Source organism: Cebus imitator, unplaced genomic scaffold (assembly GCF_001604975.1).
Source record: "Cebus imitator isolate Cc_AM_T3 unplaced genomic scaffold, Cebus_imitator-1.0 Scaffold491, whole genome shotgun sequence".
Taxonomy (NCBI): Eukaryota; Metazoa; Chordata; class Mammalia; order Primates; family Cebidae; genus Cebus; species Cebus imitator.
Window position 1 is genome coordinate 2,206,315 of NW_016107806.1, and position 23,156 is coordinate 2,229,470.

Sequence of the window (23,156 nt, forward strand, 5' to 3'; positions counted from 1 at the left end):
GGTGCAGAACTGTGAATATTTCCTGCCTGGAGCTGGCAGCTGCCTCTCACTCAAACGTGTGCCTGATCTTGCCTCTCACAGGCTCCTTGTTTATTTGTTTAATGAATTATTTATCCATGGACCCTGCTTCCCTCCTGACCTCCCCTTCCCCAGGCCCTAGCCTCCATGATTTACTGAACACAGCTCAGCTCTGTGGTGCCACACACTGTCCCAGGAGCTGCCTTGGGCCACACAGCCTGAGAACTCCCTCTGCCCCACACCTGCTCCTCTCCCTGTTTCCTTGGCCTCTGAGGGATGGAGGAGAGTGAGGCACCATGTTAGAGTCCTCCCAGGAGCTGAGCTCAGTGCCCCTGGAGAGACTGTGGCAGCCAGCAGTGAACTCGCAAGCCCAAGGGTCAGAGCCTGTGGGTGAGGAGGAGGAGGCCTGAAGCCCTGAAAACAGGGCCAGCCCCATGGAGGGAGCCCCAGCCTCCACAGAGGCCCTCATCCTATCAGGCCTTAGACACCAGTTTTTCACACTATAGATTGTGATCCATTGGGGATGAAGTCAATAAGTCAATTTTATGGGCCTCAACCAGCTTTTTATTTTATTGTTTTTACTTTTAAGACTAGAACAGAGGAAAATATTAGAGTGCATACTCTGTAGTAAGGGTACATATTGTTTCATGAAACATATTCAGTTGTATGTGTGTGTGTATGAGTGTGTGTGTGTGTATGAGTGTGTGTGTGTTACCGAATTGCAATGCAAAATATATTCCTACTGTGGTGGATCACAGGAACAACTTGAGTTACAGTTATACACAAATGTCTAGACCCCATCAATAGAGGCCTGGGTCCTTCCGTGACTCTCATGCCACAGAGAGAGGCCTAAGCCTTTAGATTAGGCCCCAGGCATGTGGACAGTGGCTCAGATCTTACACACAGGGGCTCAGTCCCTAGAGAAGCCCAGACCTTATGAATAGAGGCCTATAGACAGGCATAGGCATTATAACTAGAAGCACGTGTCCTGTAGACAGAATTGCCATATATAGCTGTACAGTTTGTGCATGGCACAAAGGGGAAGGGGACATCAGCCCAAGCTCCCTCACTAAGACAGGGAGCCACACAGAGCCACCACTCACTGAAGGAAGCAGCACCTTTGTTTTGCACAAAGCCACCACTTGCCAAGAGAGGCACCCTAGGGACTGAGCCTGCAAAGAAGGGTACTTTTTCTAATTCACACAAAGGCCCAAATCAGCTAGCAGCCCTATGGATAGAGCCCCAGGTGGACAAAGCAGTAGATCCCATGGATACAGGCCTAGGCCCTACAGAGAGTATCTCAACTTCAAAACCAGAGGCCTCGACCCCATAGAGAGAGCTGCTGAAATCCTGTGGAGAGGGCTCCAGATTCTGAGAAGGGCTCAGTTATTATTGGTGGGTGGGTGTGGGGGTGCTAGATTCTAAGTACCCAGGCCTTATAGAAAAAGGCCCAAATCCTTAAGCAAAACCTTGATTCTCTCAACAGGGATATGTGTTTTCTAAAATGGAATTTAAAGTCCTAGACCAAACCAGCAAGCTCCCACTCACTATGAATACGGGCAACGTCTCTGCCAACTGTGGGCCCTGCAGAGAGAAGCTGGCCTTGTGGGGCAAGGAATGTGATTTGAGAGGAGGGGCTGGGATTTGTGGCACCTGGAGTAAGCAGGTTAGCATCATTTGGGTCAAACAAATCTCTCTGGAGATGAGGAGCCTGCGGGGAGGGAGAGCTGTTTGCAAAGTCCCCCACTCCCATCCCAAGGGGCCTAATTTATTTTCTGGCTCCTGAGAAGGAAGAAATCTCCTGGGGTGGAGAGAAGCCCAGAGAGGACAGAACCTACTCTCGCCTGGCAGCAGTCAGACACAGATGGCACCACCCCTGCCCCCAGCCTAGCACCTGAAGATGACTTGCGGCCAAGACCCTGTCCTGCCACAGATAAGCAGATGAGGGGCGCCTGCATGTTCCCTCTCCCACAGGACAGAAGCAAAGTAGCGGCATGCCTATCTCCCTGGACACAGGTGGTTGGCTTGGGTTCTGAGAACCCAGTTAGGCCTGGTTCTGCCTGGTCTGGGACTCTCCAAAAGAGCCGAGTTAAGGGGTGGATAGCCTTAGGTCTGGTTTCTGAATCCTTTTCCTGAACTTCTATTTCCTAGGAAGCGAGAAGAGAGCATGAAACTGTGTGTATTGGGATGCATGCGGGTTTACGTGTGTCACGTGTGGATGTGCAGAGGTGTGTGCTCCTGTGTCTCTGTGCCTGGGTTTCTCCTGATCTCTAGCAGTCTGATAGTGTCCTTTCCTGGATGCGTCTGCAAGGCATAGCTGTGTGTCCGTATGTCTATGTCAGGTGCTTCTGTCTCTACATTCTCTGCCTTTGGGTGACTGCACCTGTTTTCCTGAATGTGTGTGTGTGATGTGTGTGCTTGGGTGTCACTGTGAGGACAGTGACTGTGGTGAGAGCTGGAACACAAGGTGCTCTGCCCTCTGCCTCAGGATCCACGTCTCTGAGAGTAGGAGTGAGAATGCCTGGGGGCACCCCTGGCTGCCTCGGGAGAGGCCCTGCCTAAGTGCCTCCTTTGTAGGTGTCCAGGGAAGCCTGCTTTGCCCCAGCTGACTCTCTCCTTGGCCCCCTCCTTCGCCTTGGGCTCTGGACCGCTGAAGGCCCTTACATCACCCAGTATTGCCATTCTGGGGGCTGAGCTCTTTCACTCCTCCTCCAAGAAAAGCAAGCCTCATGCCCAGCTGGGGGGCTTCAGGTCACCAGCTGTCAGGGCCTTGGTGCCAGCTGAGGACTCTCCACCACCCTTCTGTGCCCACCTGGGTCCTCATGTACACGAGAAAGGGGCATGGACGCAGCGAGGGCCACAGTGTTCAGAAGGGAAGGGGGTCCAGCCCTACTTACTAAGAGGTCCTGGACCCCCCAACTTCTTGTCAAGTCTGCTCCTTCACCACCACCACCAACCTTCCCTCCCCCCGCTTCCGAGAGATGAAAGGGTTTCCCTGACATCGAGATCCTCATCTTGGGTTCCCAAATCTTTCTGGGAAATCCAGCCTAGGGAGCAAAAGGCCGAGGACCAGTTGTAGCAAACTGAACCCAAAAGGCAGAGACGAGGCACGCGCCGGTCTTTCCCAAGGGGGCAACACGGGCCCCACCTCCCACGCATCGCGCGCTCCCGGCCGGAGCGGGACGGGGCCTGTCGGGGGCGCGCCAGGGGCGGGGCTTTCGGGGGCGCGCCCAGGAGGGCGGAGGGAAGTGTTGGGGGCGTGGCCTAAGGCTGGAGGCCGGCGGCGGCGGCAGCAGGGAGCTGGGAAGCGGAGAAGCCGGGAGCGCGGGGCTCAGTCGGGGGGCGGCGGCGGCGGCGGCTCCGGGGATGGCGGCGGCTCCGCTGCTGCTGCTGCTGCTGCTCGTGCCCGTGCCGCTGCTGCCGCTGCTGGCCCAAGGGCCTGGAGGGGCGCTGGGAAACCGGCATGCGGTGTACTGGAACAGCTCCAACCAGCAGTGAGTCGGGGGCCTGGGAGTCCGCGCGTCCCGTGTCAGTGGGAGGGGGAGCCGGTGGGGCCCAGAAGTCCTAGGGGAACCCAGGGTGGGAGTCCTGGGAGACCAGAGCTGGGGCCTGGGAGGTGACGGAGAGGGGGACGCACTCTGTGGGCGTCTAAGAAACTCGGGGGTGTCAGAAGGGGCTGTTGGGCTATAGTCAGGAGCGCCCGGGCCGTGCGGAGGAGGCTGCTGGAGTGGCCCCCCCACCCCATCTTGGCTTTTCTCCGCACCCGCCACTGGAATAGCATGCCGCGGTCCCACAGTTCCCCCAGCTGGGCTGGGGTTTGGGGTCAGTGGTGTGCTGGCGATAGGCCGCCGCATTTTGGGGCCCAGGGTGACCTGTTTTGGGCCATGAAGGCTTCCAGGGGTTCTGTCTAGGACACCCTCTTTTAAAAGTGGGGTCCAGAGCTGAGGTAGGGAGTCCGACCTAGCACCTCCCTAGAAGGAAGGCGATTGGGTTGTCTTGGTTGTATGGATAAGCCCAGCTGGGGTGAGCTAGGGCTGGGTCGCCGAGTTGGGGGGCCCTGGGAATGCTGCTTGGTTAGGATGGGAACGTGGGGTACCGGCAAGAGGGAAGGAGGCAGGGAGATGTCGGTGTGTCACACAAGCACACACACGCCCGGGCTGGGGACGGCGAATGGCTCCAAGTGTGAGCGGGCGTGCGCGGCTGTCAGTGTGCGTGTATGTCTGAGTGTGTGATTTGTGTGTCTGCGTCGGCGATCGTCTGGGGGTGGGAGCGGGCGGCGGGTCGGGGAAGGGGCTGCGGTCGCTGTCCGCGCGGCCGGACTGCGTCTGGGCTGGGGTGGCTGTTGGCGCCGCCGCGGTCTGGGCGGGTGTCAGGGCGGCCGTGTGGTTTCCCGGGGTGTGTGGCGCGGCGGCCGGGTGCTGGCTGCGGGGCCGGGTCCTCATTCTGCTCAGTCCTTGCTGCCCTTGTCTTCTCCTCCCCGCCGAGCCGCCGTGTGTATCACCCCGGCCACCTTAGTATGTGTCTGTGTGTTGGTAGGGGGTGATCCCTGGGGACGCTGGGGTCACTGTCACACCTGCCCGGGCGGTGGCGGCAGCACTGCCTCTGGCTCCCCACCCCGGGGGCTGACCAGGGAGCAAATGGCCAGACCCCAGGGGAGGGGACCGGGAGGGCCGGGCTGCCGCGACCCCCAACCTCCCGGGGGAGGGGCTGCCGCTCGCCGCTCCGCTCTTTGTTGTTTGGGGCTCCGCGCCTCCCCCTCTCTCCCTCCTCGCGCCCGGAGTGTCAGACTGGGGGTGGGGATGAGCCAACGACGCCCCCCTCTCGCTTCCCATGGAAACCTCGGGGGTGGGGACGTGGCCCCTCCCCCCCGGAGCGGGACTTCGAGAACTCCGGGGGGCGCTGGGAGATGACACTCCAGCTCTATCTAGCTCAGCCCCCTCCCCCAGACTCACACGTCTGCCCCCCCACCCCGCTAGAGTCTGGCGGGGAACGGAGAGCTCGCAGGTGAGGGGCCCTGGGTTCCCCGCCACCCTTGGGGCACCTCGGCGTTCTTAGGGGAAGCTAGAGCCGGGCGGTGGGGGGATGCGGGAATAGGTTTGGTGGGGGGAGGTGTTGATCAGGTTCCCCTCCCCCGCATACACCTGGGCGCAGGTGAAAGCTCAGGGAGGGGGTGGGGGAACCCGGGTTCCGGGAGCCTCCTTTCTGTCCTCTCTACTCCGTGCGGGCCTGGACCGGCAGAGGTAGGAGGGGGCGCACACCGGGCCAGGAGACTGCCGCCGCCCCCGCCTCGCTTCCCGGGCCTTTGTTGCCGCTGCGCCCGGGCTCCCCGGCTCCCTCACTGCGGCAGCCGCGGCCCCATAAATCGTGAGAGCGACGTGCTCCGGAGCCGAGAGTGGAGAGGGCCGGGGAGCTGGGGGCGGGGCCGACCAAGCCACAGGCTCCTGCGCCCCCTCCCCCTAGTCACGTGAGCTGGGCTCCTGGCTCCCACCTCCCGTCACGTGTGGAGGGTCTCTGCCCCTTGGGGTCACGTGGGGAGGGTCTTGCGACCCCGCCTCCTGGGGGTCACGTGGGAGGGTGCTGGTGGGACACGTGCGTCGGCCTCCTTTGACAGACCTGGGGGCAGTGCCCTGCACACCCGCCGCGACCTAGCCCTCTGCTCCCCACTCAGTCCTTCCGTTTAGTCCCCTGGAATAGGCGATACCTGTTACCAACCTGGCCCAGAAACTGGGGGTGGGGGGCTGTATTGGAGGGATGCATGAGAGTGTGAGGTCGAGGAGTCGCCTAAGCCGGGAATTGAACTTGGTGGAGGGGGAGAGGGATGGCCGATGGCCAAATGTATGCCCCCGGCCTGTGTTTCATTTCTTTGCAGAACTGAGCAAGGATGTTGGTATTCGCCCCTGTCTCAAGAAGCCTAGGGAACATCGTTCTATAACTGTCTCTCGACCTATCTCTGAAATGTTTCTGTTGCTGATCTCTCTCTCATTCATACATTCATTCAACAAATATTTGTTGAGGCTCTACTATGTCCCTGATGGTTTTTCTGTGTTGTCTCCCAGTCTCTGAGTCTCAGCCCTGCATCCTTCCCTGTCCCTGCTTCTCTCTGCGTCTCTCTCTCATCTCTGCCGTCTGTGGGCCTCTCTGGCCTGTCTGTCCCTCCTGTTCTCCAAGACTCTCTGGGTTCTCGTTCTCTTCCCTGCCTCTCTTGGTTTCTGGCTTCTCTCGCGCGCCGTGTCTCCCTTCCTTTCACCTTTCAGTGAATCCGGCCTGTGCCAACCTCCCCTCTCGGTGTGTGTCTCCCCCTCACTCGTCTCTGTGTCTCGCTTTCGGCGGGTCTCGCGCTCCTCTCCGCCGCTGCAGATCAATAAACCTTCGCCGCCGCCGCCGCCGCTGTCGCAGGGAGGAGGGGCGGAGGTGTCGGGCGCGCTGATTCTCCCCCACCCGACGCGGCCCAGGGAAGCCCTACGCCCAGACCAGGACTAGCCAGACTGGGACGGGTGGGGCGCCGCGGCCCAGGGCGCTTGAGGGGCGCAGGGGTGTCAGCGTGCAACCGCCGCCCCGCGAGCGTTCCCGCCACCACCGCCACCACCCTCAAAGCCCGGGCGCGCGGACCCCACGCCGCGCACACGTGGTCCGGCCTCGCCTGCTGGAGCGGGCGGCGCGCAGCCTCGGGGGCGCGCGCTAGAGGGAAGAGGAACCCGGGTCTATGTTCTTCCTCTACCCCTTTAAGTCTGCAGCACGGCGTCTAAGGCCGGGGCTGGGGGTGAGGGGTGGCGAGGATTTAACAAGTTCAGGGCCCCCTGGGATCCTTTTCCTACTCCCTGGTCTTCTTAGACACTCTGTTTACCTGCCCTAATTGCTCCGGGTAAGGGGAGAAGTTTGCTCCTTCCCCGCTCCGCCCCCTCGTCCCCTCCGCGGACACTCCGGGCTAAAGGGGGGTCACTGAGAGAGAGAGAGAGAGAGAGAGAGAGAGAGAGAGAGAGAGAGAGGCGCGTCCGGATGCACCTCAGAGGCGGTGAGAGTCGGGAGAGACCGAAATAACGGGGTGAGGGGACACTCCCTCCAAATGGGGTGTGTCGTCATTTGCCTTTCTGCAAAAGAGGCGAGAGGCTACAGGAGATGAAGTGGAGCAAGAAGCTAGAACAGTACGAATGGGCAGGGCACAACCCGGTCCCCAGGTCCCAGCCCACCCCCACCCTTCCGCAGGAGGTGCGGCCCTGGAGGCGGGGTTAGCTGCGGAGCTTCTCAGGGGCCTAGCGGCACCTCGGTCTCCGCACTGCTAGGGAGAGGAGGGGAGGGAGGATGACAGATTCAATTAAAGCGCCCAAGCCAAGCAGACACGCTGGATCTCCAAAGAGTTGTGGCTGGGAATTCCTGGCTCCCACCCCGTTTGTCCCCGTGCCCTCTGTGTACCAACTGGGCCCAGCCACCCCACTGGCAGGTCTTTCTCTCACATGCCCAGTCTTGGGGAGCATTTCAGGGGCTGTTCCTCCCACCTAGCGCAGGAGTATGTAACAGATGGCTTCCCTTCACCTGTGGTCGCCCAACAACCTTTTTTAAAAGGCTAGTCCTGCCTTGTGGAGGAAATTGAATTACCTGTAGGAATACTTTGGGTGTTGGCTTCCTCTCTGCTGGAATGGGGTGTGTTGTCAGGGGAACTGGGTGGCACAGCAGGGAGGAGCTGCTTCAGAGTGGGACTGGAAACATGGGTGAGGCTCAAAGACAGAGGTCCCAATGTGGCTGTACAGCTGCTCCAGACCTCACACCCTCACCACTGGCGGCCGGCCCTCTCCCCAAAGCCCGAGGGGAGGAACAGACTATGGAGTTGGCGATGGACAGGCAAGTCTAGGGTGGCAGCTTGGAGCCAGGCCTGGTCTAACCCGTTTTCCTGCTCCCAGTGCCCCAGGCCGAGACTCTGCCCACCTGAGTACCAGGGCAAGGGAGGGGCCTGAATGACCCATTACTCCCATGGGAACCGAGTGGGGCTGGTGGCATTCCTGATGACCCAAGGAGGCTGTGCGAATTCTTACTGGGGTACCCAAACATCAGTTCTCTGTGCCTCACTGCCAGGCTTGGAATGGGTTGCTGGTGGAGGGGACAGCACAGGCAAAGCTAAGGAAGTAGGATGTGGGGGGACGGACCCTCAAGGCCCCACCCCGTGCAGAAGCCTTCCCGCTCATTTTTTTAATGGATCTAATTACTGTACTGTTTGGGGAACTGGGTGGTGCCTGGTGACATGGGGAGCCAGTCCCTCCCCGCAGGGAGCTCCCAGGGACTAGGGACCCCATACTTTGACATTCTGCCAAGTACCCCATGCCTTTCTGTGTCCACCACACTCTACTTGCACTGCCAAGATATGTGCATTCTTACTCTAAAGAAATTAGGGAAAACCCCTGCCCCCTCTCCGAGTTTCTTTCTCCATTCAGAGATTTCTCCGTCCTCACGCAGCTCAGTACCACCATCGAAGGTGTTAAGACCAACACTTTGATGGAGACTAGCAAGGCAGGTGGGGATTACAAGGGACCCAGCATCTGCTTCTCTGTCCCAAAGAGGGATCAGGGAAATAAGAGGTGCAGCCATCTTGTCTAGGCCCTGTGCCCACTGCTCTGCCCAGCATTATTAAGGGGGGCCATGGTGCCAGGTTGAGGAAGGAGGTGCCCAATGAGACAGAAGTTTGGGCTGGTTGGCATGATGCCACGTGGAGTCTTGGTGATGAGTCCCTTAGTTCCCTCATCTGTTGTTTCAAGTTCCTGGGAGCCTACTTGTCCTTGGCCTCAGGGTGGGGTCTCCGTCAGGGGACTCAAGGTACAGAAGCCAGTGATACTGTCGTGTGGGGAGGGCAGGGAGAGAGCCCCAGACTGGTGGGGTCAGCCAGTACTGGCATACAGGCCAACACACATACAGCCCAGCTTTTCTATGTGTCTGCCGCCTATGAGTGGGCGGTGGACATATTTGTGTGTGTGCCATAGAACTTATGCAGGTATATGCATGAAGCCTCCATACATGCGTCTGTGAGGGCAGGTCCTGTCGGACTGGCCCCGGGGGTGGACTGGCAGCCGCAGGGAAGCATGCTGGGAGAAGCGATGGAGGGTGTGTGTGTCCCTCGGAAGGGATCCCTCCCACGTTCACCCTTGGCTTCCATCCCTTCCATTCCTCCTCCCGGCTGCTGAATTACGGGGGATGGACGGAGGAAATCCGGGCCTGGGTCTGGGAGTCGCTGGGGCCTGCGCCGTTTCTGTGGTAACCAAAGCGTGCGTTCCCTGCTTCCCTCCGCCCCTCTCCCTCGCCTCCTTTTCTTTGGAGGCAGGCAGCGCTTTCCTGCGCCTTTGCTACCCTCTGGTGGCCACCAGGCGAAGGACAGACCAAGAAGGAGGGCACGGAAGGAGAGTTCAGGGAGCGGCGGCACTAGGGCCCCGGGGACAGAGACAGGGCTGAGCCGCGAGGAAGCTTGGAGGAAAAGTCGGGAGGCCCCGCGGACCCTGGGGAGGGGCTGCGGAGCGGTCAGACGGAAAGCGGCTTGCCTTTGGGGTTTCTTCTCTCTGAGCCGCTTCCTCTTCCCCACAGCCTGCGGCGAGAGGGCTACACCGTGCAGGTGAACGTGAACGACTATCTGGATATTTACTGCCCGCACTACAACAGCTCGGGGGTGGGCCCCGGGGCGGGGCCGGGGCCCGGAGGCGGGGCGGAGCAGTACGTGCTGTACATGGTGAGCCGCAGCGGCTACCGCACCTGCAACGCCAGCCAGGGCTTCAAGCGCTGGGAGTGCAACCGTCCCGCCGCCCCCGGGGGCCCGCTCAAGTTCTCGGAGAAGTTCCAGCGCTACAGCGCCTTCTCGCTGGGCTACGAGTTCCACGCCGGCCACGAGTACTACTACATCTGTAAGTGACGGCGGCCGGGCGGGCCAGAGCGCGAGTCTGAGTGACAGCCGGGGGGTGGAGCCCTGAGGCCCCGGGGCGGGGCCGGCGCGGCCGGCGCCAGGTCTAGGGGCTGAGAGACGCGGGAGGAGGCGTGGGCATGGGGCGCCTCAGGGGTTCAGCTCAGACGAGGTCGTGGGGCCAAGAAAGGAGTTTCGTGACAGTCCCAAGTATGGGCTACGGAGAATCGCTGTCTCTGTGAGGGACATTCTGGGGTTCGAACATCAGGGATCCCAGTTTCTTGAGGGGTGGGACCAAAGGGGCTTCTAGGGTTGACGGCGGAGCTACAGTGACCCGTGTCCAAAGGGTAGGGGAGCTCCTGAAGGAGACCTCCCGAGGGGGGCAGTTTGAAGGGGGTAAGAAATAGAGCCGCTGAGGGAGGGCACTGGGCACAAATTGGGCGAAAATGACTCAGGCCCGGTCTCCTCCCCAGCCACGCCCACCCACAACCTGCATTGGAAGTGTCTGAGGATGAAGGTGTTCGTCTGCTGCGCCTCCAGTGAGTAGAATCGGCTCCGAGCCTCGACCCCACCTTCAGCTCCCTGCTTTGGGGCTCCCCTGGCTTCCTGGGGGTGGGGGCGGAGGGCACAGGTGAGGGGGGCTTGCTCCCCAGCCGTAGCAAGGGGAGGGAATCCTGGCCCTGACTCTCCCCTCCTCTCTCCCCACTCGCACCCCACCCCGCAGCATCGCACTCCGGGGAGAAGCCGGTCCCCACTCTCCCCCAGTTCACCATGGGCCCCAATGTGAAGATCAACGTGCTGGGTGAGTCTGCGCAGCGCCCTCTGGTGGCCACTGCTGGAACCGCAGCCCCCCACCCCGGTGCCTGCTCACCTCGCATGCCTTCCCCGGGGGCACTGACCCTTCCTACCCCGTGGGTGGTCACGACCCTGGCTCCACTGCTGCTGCCGCTGCCGCGTGCCCCTGCCCCGGCGCGCAACCCAGCCCTCACCAGTCTCTCTGTTCCTCTGTCCACAGAAGACTTTGAGGGAGAGAACCCTCAGGTGCCCAAGCTTGAGAAGAGCATCAGCGGGACCAGCCCCAAACGGGAACAGCTGCCCCTGGCCGTGGGCATCGCCTTTTTCCTCATGACGTTCTTGGCCTCCTAGCTCTGCCCCTCCCCTGGTGGGGAAAGATGGGGCGGGGCTTGGAAGGAGCAGGGAGCCTTTGGCCTCTCCAAGGAAAGCCCAGTAGTGGGGCCTGGACCCCCCATCCCATGGCTGGAAGTGGGGCCTGCACCATACATCTGTGCCCGCCCCCTCTACCCCTTCCCCCCAGGTAGGGCACTGTAGTGGACCAGGTGCAGGGACAGCCATGGGTCCCAGGTGGCCTTGTGGCTCTGGTAATGTTTGGTACCAAACTTGGGGGCTGAAACAGGCAGTCCTCAGGACTCCCTGGCCCCTGGTACCTTTCCCTCACTCCTGGTGCCCTCTCCCTTTGTCCCCCAGAGAGACATATGCCCCCACAGAGAGCAAATCGAAGCGTGGGAGGCACCCCCATCGCTCTCCTCCAGGGGCAGAACATGGGGAGGGGACTAGATGGGCAAGGGGCAGCACTGCCTGCTGCCTGCTTCCCCTGTTTACAGCAATAAGCACGTCCTCCTCCCCCACTCCCACTTCCAGGATTGTGGTTTGGATTGAAACCAAGTTTACAAGTAGACACCCCTGGGGGGGGCGGGCAGTGGACAAGGATGGCGAGGGGTGGGCATTGGGGTGCCAGGCAGGCATGTACAGACTCTATATCTCTATATATAATGTACAGACAGACAGAGTCCCTTCCCTCCTTAACCCCCGACCTTTCTTGACTTCCCCTTCCAGCTTCAGACCCCTTTCCCACCAGGCTAGGCCCCCCACACCCGGGGGACCCCCTGGCCCCTCTTTTGTCTTCTGTGAAGACAGGACCTATGCAACGCACAGACACTTTTGGAGACCGTGAAACAACAACGCCCCCTCCCTTCCAGCCCTGAGCCGGGAACCATCTCCCAGGACCTTGCCCTGCTCACCCTATGTGGTCCTACCCGTCCTCCTGGGCCTTTTTCAAGTGCTTTGGCTGTGACTTTCATACTCTGCTCTTAGTCTAAAAAAATAAACTGGAGATAAAAATAACTGAGTGTGTGTGATTTCAAGGGCCATCACCCTTCCGTTAGACTGGTTAAACCCTGCAGGTCACAGGGCCTGGGTGAGAGAGGGAATACTGGGGCCAAAGAGTCACAACAAGGTGTTCAGACCATTTTCTGCGGCTCATCTTCTTTACAATGGCAGCGCTGCGTGGAAAGGGCAACAGGGGCCTCCAGGCTGGGCCTGGTTGACTTTGGGCAAATCACTCAACCTCTCTGAGCCTCAGGTATCCCACCAGAAAGACTGGTTACCGTATCTCTCACACAGGGAATGAAAGGCTCCATCAATTATGGTTTCCACATTTTCTTCTCCTTCCATTCTGTAATTCAGGTTCTTGACTGGAGTCTATGGATTTCAGGGGATTTGAGAACCTAGGCAGAAAAAAAACCCATCTTTATTTTCACTCACCTATAACTGAAATTTAACATTCTCTTGTGTGCTTGGGCATCGAGCCATAATTGTATTAATAGTACCTGTGACTCTGTAACCAGAAATCACAGATGTTTTCAGCCTGCATTATAGTTGTTGAGGATATCTCAAAATATCATTTACACTCATCAGTTCTTTGAAATGATCATAGTTGTTAGACCTTCCTCATTTTTGATGTGTTAATAGAAAGCGTATATATACTATATCAAGAAATGTAAATGTTTTGATAATATAATTAGCTTCCTTTATAACCCTTTGCAATTTTATTCATGTCAAACGTTACGCCTAAAGGGTTGGGAGTTTGCTGGGGCTGGGGCTGCTCATAACTACACCACCCTGCATGGCTCAGGAAGGCAGAGGGGACAGGAGGCAAAAGACAGGAGAATGGCCACTTCCCAGGAGCCCCAGGGTGAGGTCCGGGTTGACAGGCTGGCGCAGCATAAAGCAGTGGGGATAGGGGCTGAAATGTACCTGGAACTTCACATGCTCAGCCAAGTGCCCGGTCCAGGGAGGGGACACCTTTTTATTGCCAAGCTGTGCGCCCATGGGACTCCAGCCCACCCAGGATCTCTAATTGGCACTGTGTGGGCAGGCCGGATCCTGTGTGCCCCTGCGGCTCTTGCCAGCTGCTTTGTGAGAGTGAGCCTTTGGTGGTAGGGACTGTGTTTTCTCCCCCTCTCTACCCATAAAACATGGAAAATGGAATCTCAGCTGGACTCTGGAGAGTGGGTGGGTTTCCCAGTGGCGGAACAGGGAGGCAAGTGGGGTGGGAGAGCAGGTGGGGAAAGAACCAGGGGCAGCCAGTAGACCAGTCTGAGGCTCCCTACAGACTGATAAGACTGGAAAGCTGAGCCGTCCATCCAATCGTCCACACACTTGATCCACATTTATTGAGGACCTGCCGAGTGCCAGGCTCTATCCTGGGTACTGGAGACACAAAAAAAGACATAGCCTCTACCCCCAAATAAGCTCAAAATTTAGTATGTGTTGATGTATGAGCAGAAATCGGTAACACACATACACATAACCGACAACATAACCAGCTCCTTCATGGGTAGATGCCTAGGGGCTGTGGGAACGCCAAGAAAAAGCACACACTTGCCTAGGGACAGAGGGAAGAGGCTTCAGGGAGGAGGAGGTGCACAGAGCTGGGGCCCTGCTGGGGAAAATCTCAAGGGCTTTGAAGCCTGCAGACTGAGGACCTGCCTCATGAGGGACCCCATAGCAGTGGGTCTGGGCTGCAGGCTCCCTTCAATCCCTGGGCCAGGCAGGATAGGGCTGGCCAGCTGGGATGGGGAGGGTGTGGCGGATTCAAAAATTCAGGAATGGTAAGATGATGAAAGGGCTGGATGCTTTGGGAAGGAACTAGAATAAGCCAACTTCCATTCACTGAGGACCTACTATGTGCCGAAGGCTGTGCCTTTGTAAGCCTCGCTATTCCATTTGCACAGATAAGGATCTGAGACTAGGGTCACACAGCCTGGCTGATGATGGGGCTGGCATTCAAAGTGGGTCTACGGGAGGCTGAGGTGGGAGGACCACTTGACCTTAGGATTTAATGCCAGCTGGGTAACATAGCAAAACCCCATCTTTTATTTATTTTTTATTTTATTTTATTTTTTCAGACAAAATTTCGCTCTTGTTGCCCAGGCTGGAGTGCAATGTCGCGATCTCAGCTCACCACAACCAACACCTCCCAGGCTCAAGCGATTCTCCTGCCTCAGCCTCCCAAGTAGCCGGGATTACAAGCATGCGCCATCACGCCTGACTAATTTTTTGTATTTTTAGCGGAGACAGGGTTTCTCCATGTTTTGGCCAGCCTGGTCTCAAACTCCCGACCTTCGGTGATCCACCTGCCTTTGCTTCCCAGAGTATTGAGTTCACAGGCATGAGCCACCTCGCCCAGCTCTTTTATTTATTTATTCATTTATTTTGAGATGGAGTCTCACTCTGTCGCCCAGGCTGGAGTACAGTGGCACCATCTCAGCTGACTGCAACCCCCACCTCCCAGGTTCAGGTGATTCTCCTGCCTCAGCCTCCTGAGTAGCTGGGATTACAGGCACACACCACAACACCTGGCTAATTTTTGTATTTTTAGTAGAGACAGGGTTTCGCCATGTTGGCCAGGATGGTCTCAAACTCCTGACCTCATGATCCACCTGCCTCAGCCTCCCACGGTGCTGGGATTGCAGGCGTGAGCCACTGTGCCTAACCGACCCCATCTTTAAAAAAACAAAAACAGGCCAGGCGCGGTGGCTCAAGCCTGTAATCCCAGCACTTTGGGAGGCCGAGCCGGGCGGATCACGAGGTCAAGAGATCGAGACCATCCTGGTCAACATGGTGAAACCCCGTCTCTACTAAAAAAATACAAAAAATTACGCTGGGCGCGGTGGCTCACGCCTGTAATCCCAGCACTTTGGGAGGCCGAGGCGGGTGGATCACGAGGTCAAGAGATCGAGACCATCCTGGTCAACACGGTGAAACCCCGTCTCTACTAAAACTACAAAAAATTAGCCGGGCATGGGGGCGCGTGCCTGTAATACCAGCTACTCAGGAGGCTGAGGCAGGAGAATTGCCTGAACCCAGGAGGCGGAGGTTGTGGTGAGCCGAGATCGCGCCATTGCACTCCAGCCTGGGTAACAAGAGCGAAACTCCGTCTCAAAAAAAAAAAAAAAAAAAAAAACAAAAAAAAAACATCAAAAACAAAACAAATGGCTAGGTGCAGTGGCTCAGCCTTCAAATCCCAGCACTTTGGGAGGTTGAGGTGGGAGGATCACTTGAGCCCAGGAGTTAAAGACCAACCTGGGCCACATAGGAATACTCCATCTCTACAAATAATTAAAAAATTATCCAGGTGTGGTGATACAAATGTGTAGTCCCAGCTACTGGAAAGACTGAGGTGAGAGGATTACTTGAGCCCAGGAGTTCAAGACCATCTAGGGCAACATAGTGAGACCTTGTTTCTTTAAAAAAAAAAAAAAAAAAGCTAGGCATGAAGGCGTGATGGCATGCACCTGTAGTTATAGCTACTCAGGTGGCTGAGGCGGAAGAACTGCTCGAGTCCAGGAGGTCAAGGCTGCAATGTGCTATGATGCACTCCAGCCTGGATGACAGAGCAAGATCCCCTGCCCTCACCTTTTTTTTTTTTTTTTTTTTTGAGGCGAAGTTTCACTCTTGCTGCCCAGGCTGGAGTGCAATGGCGCAATCTTGGCTCACTACCTCCTCCACCTTCCAGCTTCAAGTGATTCTCCTGCCTCAGACTCCGGAGTAGCTGGGATTACAGGCATGCGTGACCACACCTGGCTAATTTTGTATTTTTAGTAGAGACGGGGTTTCTCCATGTTGGTCAGGCTGGTCTCAAACTCCTGACCTCAGGTGATCCACCCGCCTCAGCCTCCCAAAGTGCTGGGATTATAGGCGTAAGCCACCTCGCTCAGGCAACGCTGTGTTTAAAATAAATAAGTAAATTGGCCAGGCATGGTAGCTCACACCTGTAATCTCAGCACTTTGGGAGGCCAAGGTGGGCAGATCACTTGAAGTCAGGAGTTCAAGACTAGCCTGGCCAACATGGCAAAAGCCAGTCTCTATTAAATACAAAAATTAGCCGGTCGTGTTGCGGCATGTGCTTGTAGTCCCAGCTACTCAGGAGGCTGAGACAGGAGAATTGCTTGAACCCAGGAGGCAGAGGTTGCAGTGAGTTGAGATCAAGCCACTGTACTCCAGCCTCAGCAACAGAACAAGACTCTGTCTCTTAAAAACGAATAAATAACAAATGAAATCATTTTTAAAAGCTGCAGAGTCCTGCCGAGGATTTTTCCCTCAGGTGAGGCTTTCAATCCCAGAGCATGTAATGGGGACTGGGGAGAGAGGTCGGCACTGAGGTGGCCAGACACCAGTGACCCTCAGCCTGTCTGGTACAGGGCCCTGCTTTGTGACACCAAGGTCTGCAGAGCCCAGGGCATCCTAGCCAAGGCAGTCGTCAGATGTCACCAGGCACAGTGGTAGGGCCTGAGAGCAGAGACTGGAGGGAGAAAAGAAAGGAGACCCGAGTGCAGACCCAATGCCTGCTGATGGATAGGAGAGGAGAGAACAGAATGGGCAGAACAGAATAGCTTCAGCTACGGGACTGAGCAAGACATGGGGGAGAGGTGCAGATGGCAATAGGGCCACAGCTGGTGAAGGGGAAGCCAGGAAGAGCTCCCTCCTTTCTACTGCCCCACCCCAGCACCTGGGTGCCCTTAGAATTGGCTGGTGGCTGCCAGATGGTGCCCCAGGACCTGGACACTCTGCTCATCCTGCTGTCCCACCCCGAAGCACAGCCCCAGGCAAAGGAAGTTCAAGTCAGTGAGCTGTGCGGGCTCCAAGCTGGCAGACCCCCGCCACACTGGCGCAGCCTCACCCTGGACACGGTCTTCTTCCCCTTGTTTTGTCTCTTGCTGGCTGCCTCCAGCAGGGGCGCAAAGAGGGCTCCCATCCGACACGCTGGCATTCCCAGAGGCTCTCACAGGTGAATGCCCCCAACCCGGGTAGAGGTCACACACATCCCTCCTCTTCCCATCCTCCCCAGGGTGAAAACCCACAGCAACATCAAACAGCTGAACAGAGATTTTGGCTTGGAGAGGGAAGTTCAGAGCTGCCCCGCCCCTCCCTTCTGGGTGAGAGGTCACTCCAGCAGCGCTGTGGGTGGGAGGGAAGGAGCTCTTTGCACTCCCGGCTGGGGTCTAAGCTTGGCTGCCACGTGGGTTTGCCAGTCGGGGCCTGCAAGTCTGCCGACATCCACTAGATGGCGCAGCACTGGGGCTGTGACCTGCCGGAGCCGCGAGGGGAGCTTGGGAAGGGTTTGCGGTGCGTGGAAGGGCTGAGAGTGGGTGTTGGCCCTCGAGGGGAGGCGAGCAGCTGCGCTGTAGGATCCTCTGTTCTCAGGCCTGGGGCAGGGCTGGCTAGGACCCTGCCCACTCTCTGTGCGTTTCTCTTATCTCCACTCTCCTCCTTCCCCGCGGTTGGCAATGCCATGGGGTTGGGAGTGGACCTGGGCTCAGTCCACAGCCGTCCAGCCCAGACCTAGGCAGCACCCAGGTCTCACCATTTTCCCTCACCCTCCCTGTTCTGTCCAGCTGGCAAACCAGGGGGACGGACTGGGCTGGAGGCACATGGCGGGGACAGAGGCGTGGACTGGAGGTGGTGGTGATGGGGCTGGGGGTCACGGATTGGAATGAAAGACACAAGCTGGGACCAGGAGACAAGGACGGGGATGAGGGGGGTGGGAGGATACGAGAGAGGGGACAAGGGGCATGAGCTGGATTGGGGGCATGGACTGGCAAGAGGGGCCCCAGTGGGAGGTGGGGGGCAACAGCCCGGGGAAGGGCGACGCCGACGGGATCGCCCAGATGTGCTGGGACCGGCTCCCCAGAGACACACTGGGCCCGTAGCAGCAGAGCAGCTTCAGACCGAACCCGGGGATCTGGCCTGTGATCTGACTTCCCCGGAGATCTGTCCTCCTCCCGTCTGTGGCATGGCCTGGGGTAGGGGCAGGTATGACCCCTCCCCAGAGTGTGCTCCCCAAGAGCACCAAACTCTTAGCCTTCACCACAGCATCTGGCCCCAGGTAATCATAGAGCTGCCGCCAAACCTGGCTATAAAAGGCTAGATGGGCCCGCCTAGGAACCTGGGAGAGCTAGGCTCAACTGGCTGGGGGTCCACCGGCCTGCCCCTGAGAGGCCGGCATTGGCCAGGGGACGCTAGGGCTTCACATTCAATGGTACACACTTCAGTGCACACTCATTCATACAACCTCACACCCTTGCAACCCCACACAGTCAATCAAACTCAGTGCTGAGGGAGAGGAGGCTGGGGGCAAAGCAGGGGGGAAAGCAGGGGCTTTGTTCACACAGCTGAAGTGGGAGAGGCCCCCTACGGGGCTGAGGGAGCAGGCCAGGCACCCACAGGAGGGCTAGGGCAGCACGCGGCAGGAACGCGCACACACACTCATCCACCACTCACACACATCCATGTGTGCGCATTCCACCCATTGTGAGGCCCTCACACTCAAGCCATTCCTGGGCATTAGGCATACACCAACACCCCGATGTCTATACCACACTCATGCAAACACCAGCCCACACACAGGTCAAGGGGCTCCCAGGTACCCTGAGCCCCTGGAGCTGTGCAGTACCCTGAGCCTCGCTTGCATCAGGGGTCACATGGGGTGACACATTTGAGGGCTGGCATTCTACAGATGCTACAATTCTCTAACACAGACCCAGTGACAATCCCAGCCAAGCCAACTCAGCAAACGTTAGAGTCAAGAAAATCGGAAGAGGGAGGAGGTGGGAGGGAGGAGATCAGAGCCACGTTCACACCCTCTGGAAAATGACAGTTCACGTCAACAGCCACAGGAGACACTAAAACAACCTCTAGGACCCCAAGGATGTGCACGGACACGGGAGCGGCAGGGCCTTCTCACTCATATCCCCATGTGCACACACAGACACGCGCCCACACCCAACAGCACACACAGTACCCACCACATTCTTCCCAGGGACCTTGGGAGCCCTCTACCCACCCCTGCCTTGTGCTGGTGAAGAAGACAATGGCAGGGAATGGAGGGGGCTGGGAAGAGTAAGAACTAAGCTCGAGACAGGAGAAATCTTTAGAAGTTCAACTGAGGCCTTATTTTATATCTTTCACACCTCTCCACATCATGCTCATGTTTCCCACACCACAGACACGCCTGCACACACGCATGTACATGTGCACACGCACACACACAGGGACACACACACATAGAGGCCAGACCTTGAGCCTCCAGGGAGGGCCCTGAGGAGAAATCGACAGAGGCTGCCCAACTCCACGTGGGGCCAAGCCCACATCTGACTACCCTGGCACCTGCACTGCTCACTCTGGGCACAGACCCCCGGCCAGGCCTCTCTGCACCACTAAGCACCCTGGACATGGTGGATGACCCTGGCACCTCTCTGTGCCCTGAGGTTTGTCACTTGGGTACCCTTCAGGGCCTGGCAGGACCTGGTCTGATGGTGGCAAAGCGAATTTTCTCAGTGGCCTCCTAAAACGGTCCCCAAAACGGCCTTAAGAGCCTTCTTCCCTCCTTGCAGGCTAAGCACACAGCAGGCATCTTGCTAACCCTTGGGTATCCAACCCAGATTCTGGCGGCCATTTGGCCAGGCCTCTGGCCAGGGTTGTCAGGGAAGACTTTGGGAGAGATGAGAGGCTTCAGGGATGATTGGCAGTTTGCCAGCTCGGGTGTGGGTGTCGGCTGGGAGGGACTATGAGGGGAGACAAGCCAGCAGAGGGGGCAGCATGATCAAAAGGACAGAGGCTGCTGTGTTTATGTTTCACAGCATAAGCAGTCACAAAAACATTCGCACTCACAACAGAGCACGCCCTTTTCACACAGGGCGCCTTTGTGCACACGCGCACCCTCCTGGAGCAAGACTCTGTGGTCTGTTGGCTACAGACTGCCCTTGTACACTCCATGGCACCGTCCCCACAGTGTCCATGAGATGACGTCCCCTAGAGATCCTCTCACACCTGCACCCTGCTGAGGGGCTGTCTGTGGTACCCACAGCGAGCACCAGAGTGGAGGGAGCCTCCTCTTCTGGGACAAATGGCTGGGAAGTCGGGAACATCTGAGCAGTCCCTGAGCCTTCTAGGGCTAGAGTGAGCAGAGAAGCCAGGAAGACTGGCTGCCTGGGAGTCTTAGAAGCGGGGATTCTCTTTTAGCCAACAGCACTTAAGCAGAGGCCCAAGTTAAAAATAGGCTGGATTTACTGCCAGAAGGTGGCAGGAGAGGAAGTTCTTTTCTGACAGTACTTACTCTATCCCAGACACCTGCAAAGGCTCTATGGGACCCTGCTGGGCTGGGGAACCCCACCCAACTGCCGAGGGGGTGGCCAACCCGCCCCCCGGCCCCCTGTGATCCTAACTTCATTTTATCTCTTTTATTGGCTCAAGATGCTCCCCTTACATTTTTTCTCATGGTTCTTTTAGGATCACACAATGTTTCTTTAACTTATAGTCTATCCCCATCAAATAATACCACACCACTCAGCGCAAACACCTTACTCCCGTTTCCCACCTTTGTGCTATTGTCGCCACGTATTTATTTCTATGTATGCTATAAGCCCCAAAATAAATGATTAGATTTGTTCTAAACCCTCAACTATCTTTTAAAGAGAATCTTAAAATCAGAAAAATATCTTTTCTGTCTACCCACATATTTACCATTTCCAGCGCGCTTCATTCCTTTGTGTAGACAGAGATTTCCATCTGGTATCATTTTTCTTCTGCTTGAAGGACTTTCTAAAACCGTTCTTATAGTGCAGGTCTGCTGGTGATGAATTCTTTCAGCTTTAGAATGTCAGAATGCATATTTATTCCATCTTCCTATTTGAAAGATACCTCCGCTGAATTCTAGGTTGACAGTTTTTATCTTTTCATTGCTACACTGTCTTCAGGCTTGCATTGTCTCAGACGAGAACTCTACTTCTATTTTTTTCCTTTTTACATAACTTGTTTTTTCCTCTGGCAGCTCTTAAGATTTTTGTCTTTATCACTGGTGTTCAGCAGCGATTAAGGCAGATTATGATGTACCCTTGGTCTAGTTGCCTTCATATTTCTTCTGCTTAGGGTTTATTGTGCTTCTTCGATATGTGGATTTATGGTTTTCATCAAATTTGAAAATTATTGTTTCTTTAGATATTTTTTCTGCCATCTCTCCTGTGGATCTCGTTAGACCCACATTTCCGGTCTCCAAACAGGTCCGGGGTACTTGTTATTCCACAGCTCACTGATCTCACTGATTTTCTGGGTTTTGGTTTTGGAGGGTTTTTTTTTTTTTTTTTTTTTTTTTGCGACGGAGTCTCTGTTGCCCAGGCTGGAGTGCCGTGGCGAAATCTCGGCTCACCACAACCTCCACCTCCCAGGTTCAAGCGATTCTCCTGCCTCAGCCTCCCAAGTAGCTTGGACCACAGGCATGAGCCATCATATCCAGCTGATTTTTGTATTTTTAGTACAGATGGAGTTTTGCTATGCTGGCCAGGCTGGTCTCGAACTCCTGACCTCAGGAATCACCCTGTTTGGCCTCCCAAAGTGCTGGGATTACAGGCATGGGCCACTGTGCCTGGCCTGGAGGGTTTTTTTTTTTTTTTAAGTCTTTTTTTTTCCTCTCTCTGTTTTATTTTGGACAGTTTCTATTGTTTAGTCTTCAACAACCTTTTTTCTACAGGGTCTAATCTGCTTTTAACTCCATCCAGTATACTTTTCATCTTAGATGTTACACATTTCATCTTCAGAAGTACAGTTGAGGCCTGATTTTATATCTGTCACACCTCTCCACATCGTGTTCATGTTTTTCCGTATCTGCTTGAATATATGGGCTGTATTTAATAATAGCTATTGTAGCTAATGTCCTTGTCTACTAATTCTGTGACATTTCTGGATCTGCTTTGGTCATTATTTGCCTGTGTCTTTGCATGCCTGGTAATTACTGACTGGATGCCAGACATTGTACATTTTATGTTGTTTGGCACGGGATTTTTTTTGTAATCCTTTGAATCAATTTTTTTTTTTCTTTGAGACGGAGTTTCGCTCTTGTTACCCAGGCTGGAGTGCAATGGCGCGATCTCGGCTCACCGCAACCTCCGCCTCCTGGGTTCANAATTCTCCTGCCTCAGCCTCCTGAGTAGCTGGGATTACAGCCATGCACCACCATGCCCAGCTAATTTTTTGTATTTTTAGTAGAGACAGGGTTTCACCATGTTGACCAGGATGGTCTCCATCTCTTGACCTCGTGATCCACCCGCCTCAGCCTCCCAAAGTGCTGGGATTACAGGCTTGAGCCACCGCGCCCGGCCCCTTTGAATCAATTTTTGAGCCTTGTTCAGGGACTTAGTCGTTACTTGGAAACAGATTGATCCTTTTAAAGTTTGCTTTTAAGCTGGATGTGGTGGCTCACACCTGTAATCCCAGCACTTTGGGAGGCCGAGAGGGGCAGATCGCCTGAGGTCGGGAAATTGAGACCAGTCTGACCAACATGGCGAAACCCCGTCTCTACTAAAAATACAAAAATTGGCCAGGCACGGTAATGTATGCCTGTAATCCCAGTTACCCAGGAGCCTGAGGCAGGAGAATCGCTTAAGCCTGCGAAGCGGAGGTTGCCGTGAGCTGAAATCGCACCACTGCACTCCAGCCTGGGCAACAAGAGCAAAAAACTCCATCTCAAAAAAAAAAAAAGAAGTTCGCTTTTAGGTACCATTTGGCAAGAGGAGAACAGCCTTTGGTCTAGGGCTAATTTGCTCTCACTGCGGAGGCAGTATCATCTGAGGACTCTACTTGATGTCCCGTGTATCAGTCAGTATCCAGACAAGAGGGAGAAACCACAGAGCAATTTGAACAGGGAAAGTTTAATGTAAAAAAAAAAATTTTTTTTTTTTTGAGACAGGGTCTGGCTTTGTTCCCAGGCTGGTGCGACCATGGCTCACTCTTGCTTCAGCCTCCTGGACTAAGGGAGAGCCTGCCTCAGCTTCCTGAGTAGCTGGGATCACAGGCATGTGCTACCACACCTGGCTAATTTTTACATTTCTTTTGTAGAGACAGAAGGTCTCCCTATGTTTCCCAGGCTGGTCTGGAGCTCCTGGACTCAAGCAATCCTCCCACCTCAGCCTCC

At 56.2% G+C, this 23,156-nt stretch overlaps 1 protein-coding gene across 2 annotated transcripts; it reads left to right on the forward strand.

Annotated features, from left to right (window-relative positions):
* The first annotated feature begins 3,285 nt into the window (after positions 1-3,285).
* On the forward strand, positions 3,286-12,031 carry EFNA3 (ephrin A3). 2 transcript variants are annotated; one of them, XM_017513451.2, is made up of 5 exons: positions 3,286-3,512; positions 9,580-9,893; positions 10,363-10,428; positions 10,614-10,691; positions 10,905-12,031. In XM_017513451.2, the coding sequence occupies exons 1-5, from the start codon at positions 3,385-3,387 to the stop codon at positions 11,033-11,035; spliced, it is 717 nt and encodes a 238-aa protein (XP_017368940.1). In that variant the 5' UTR covers positions 3,286-3,384; the 3' UTR covers positions 11,036-12,031. The 2 variants fall into 2 exon arrangements, with proteins under 2 accessions (XP_017368940.1, XP_017368942.1); XM_017513453.2 differs by lacking the exon at positions 10,614-10,691 and having other exon boundaries at positions 3,336-3,512.
* The last annotated feature ends 11,125 nt before the right edge of the window (positions 12,032-23,156 follow it).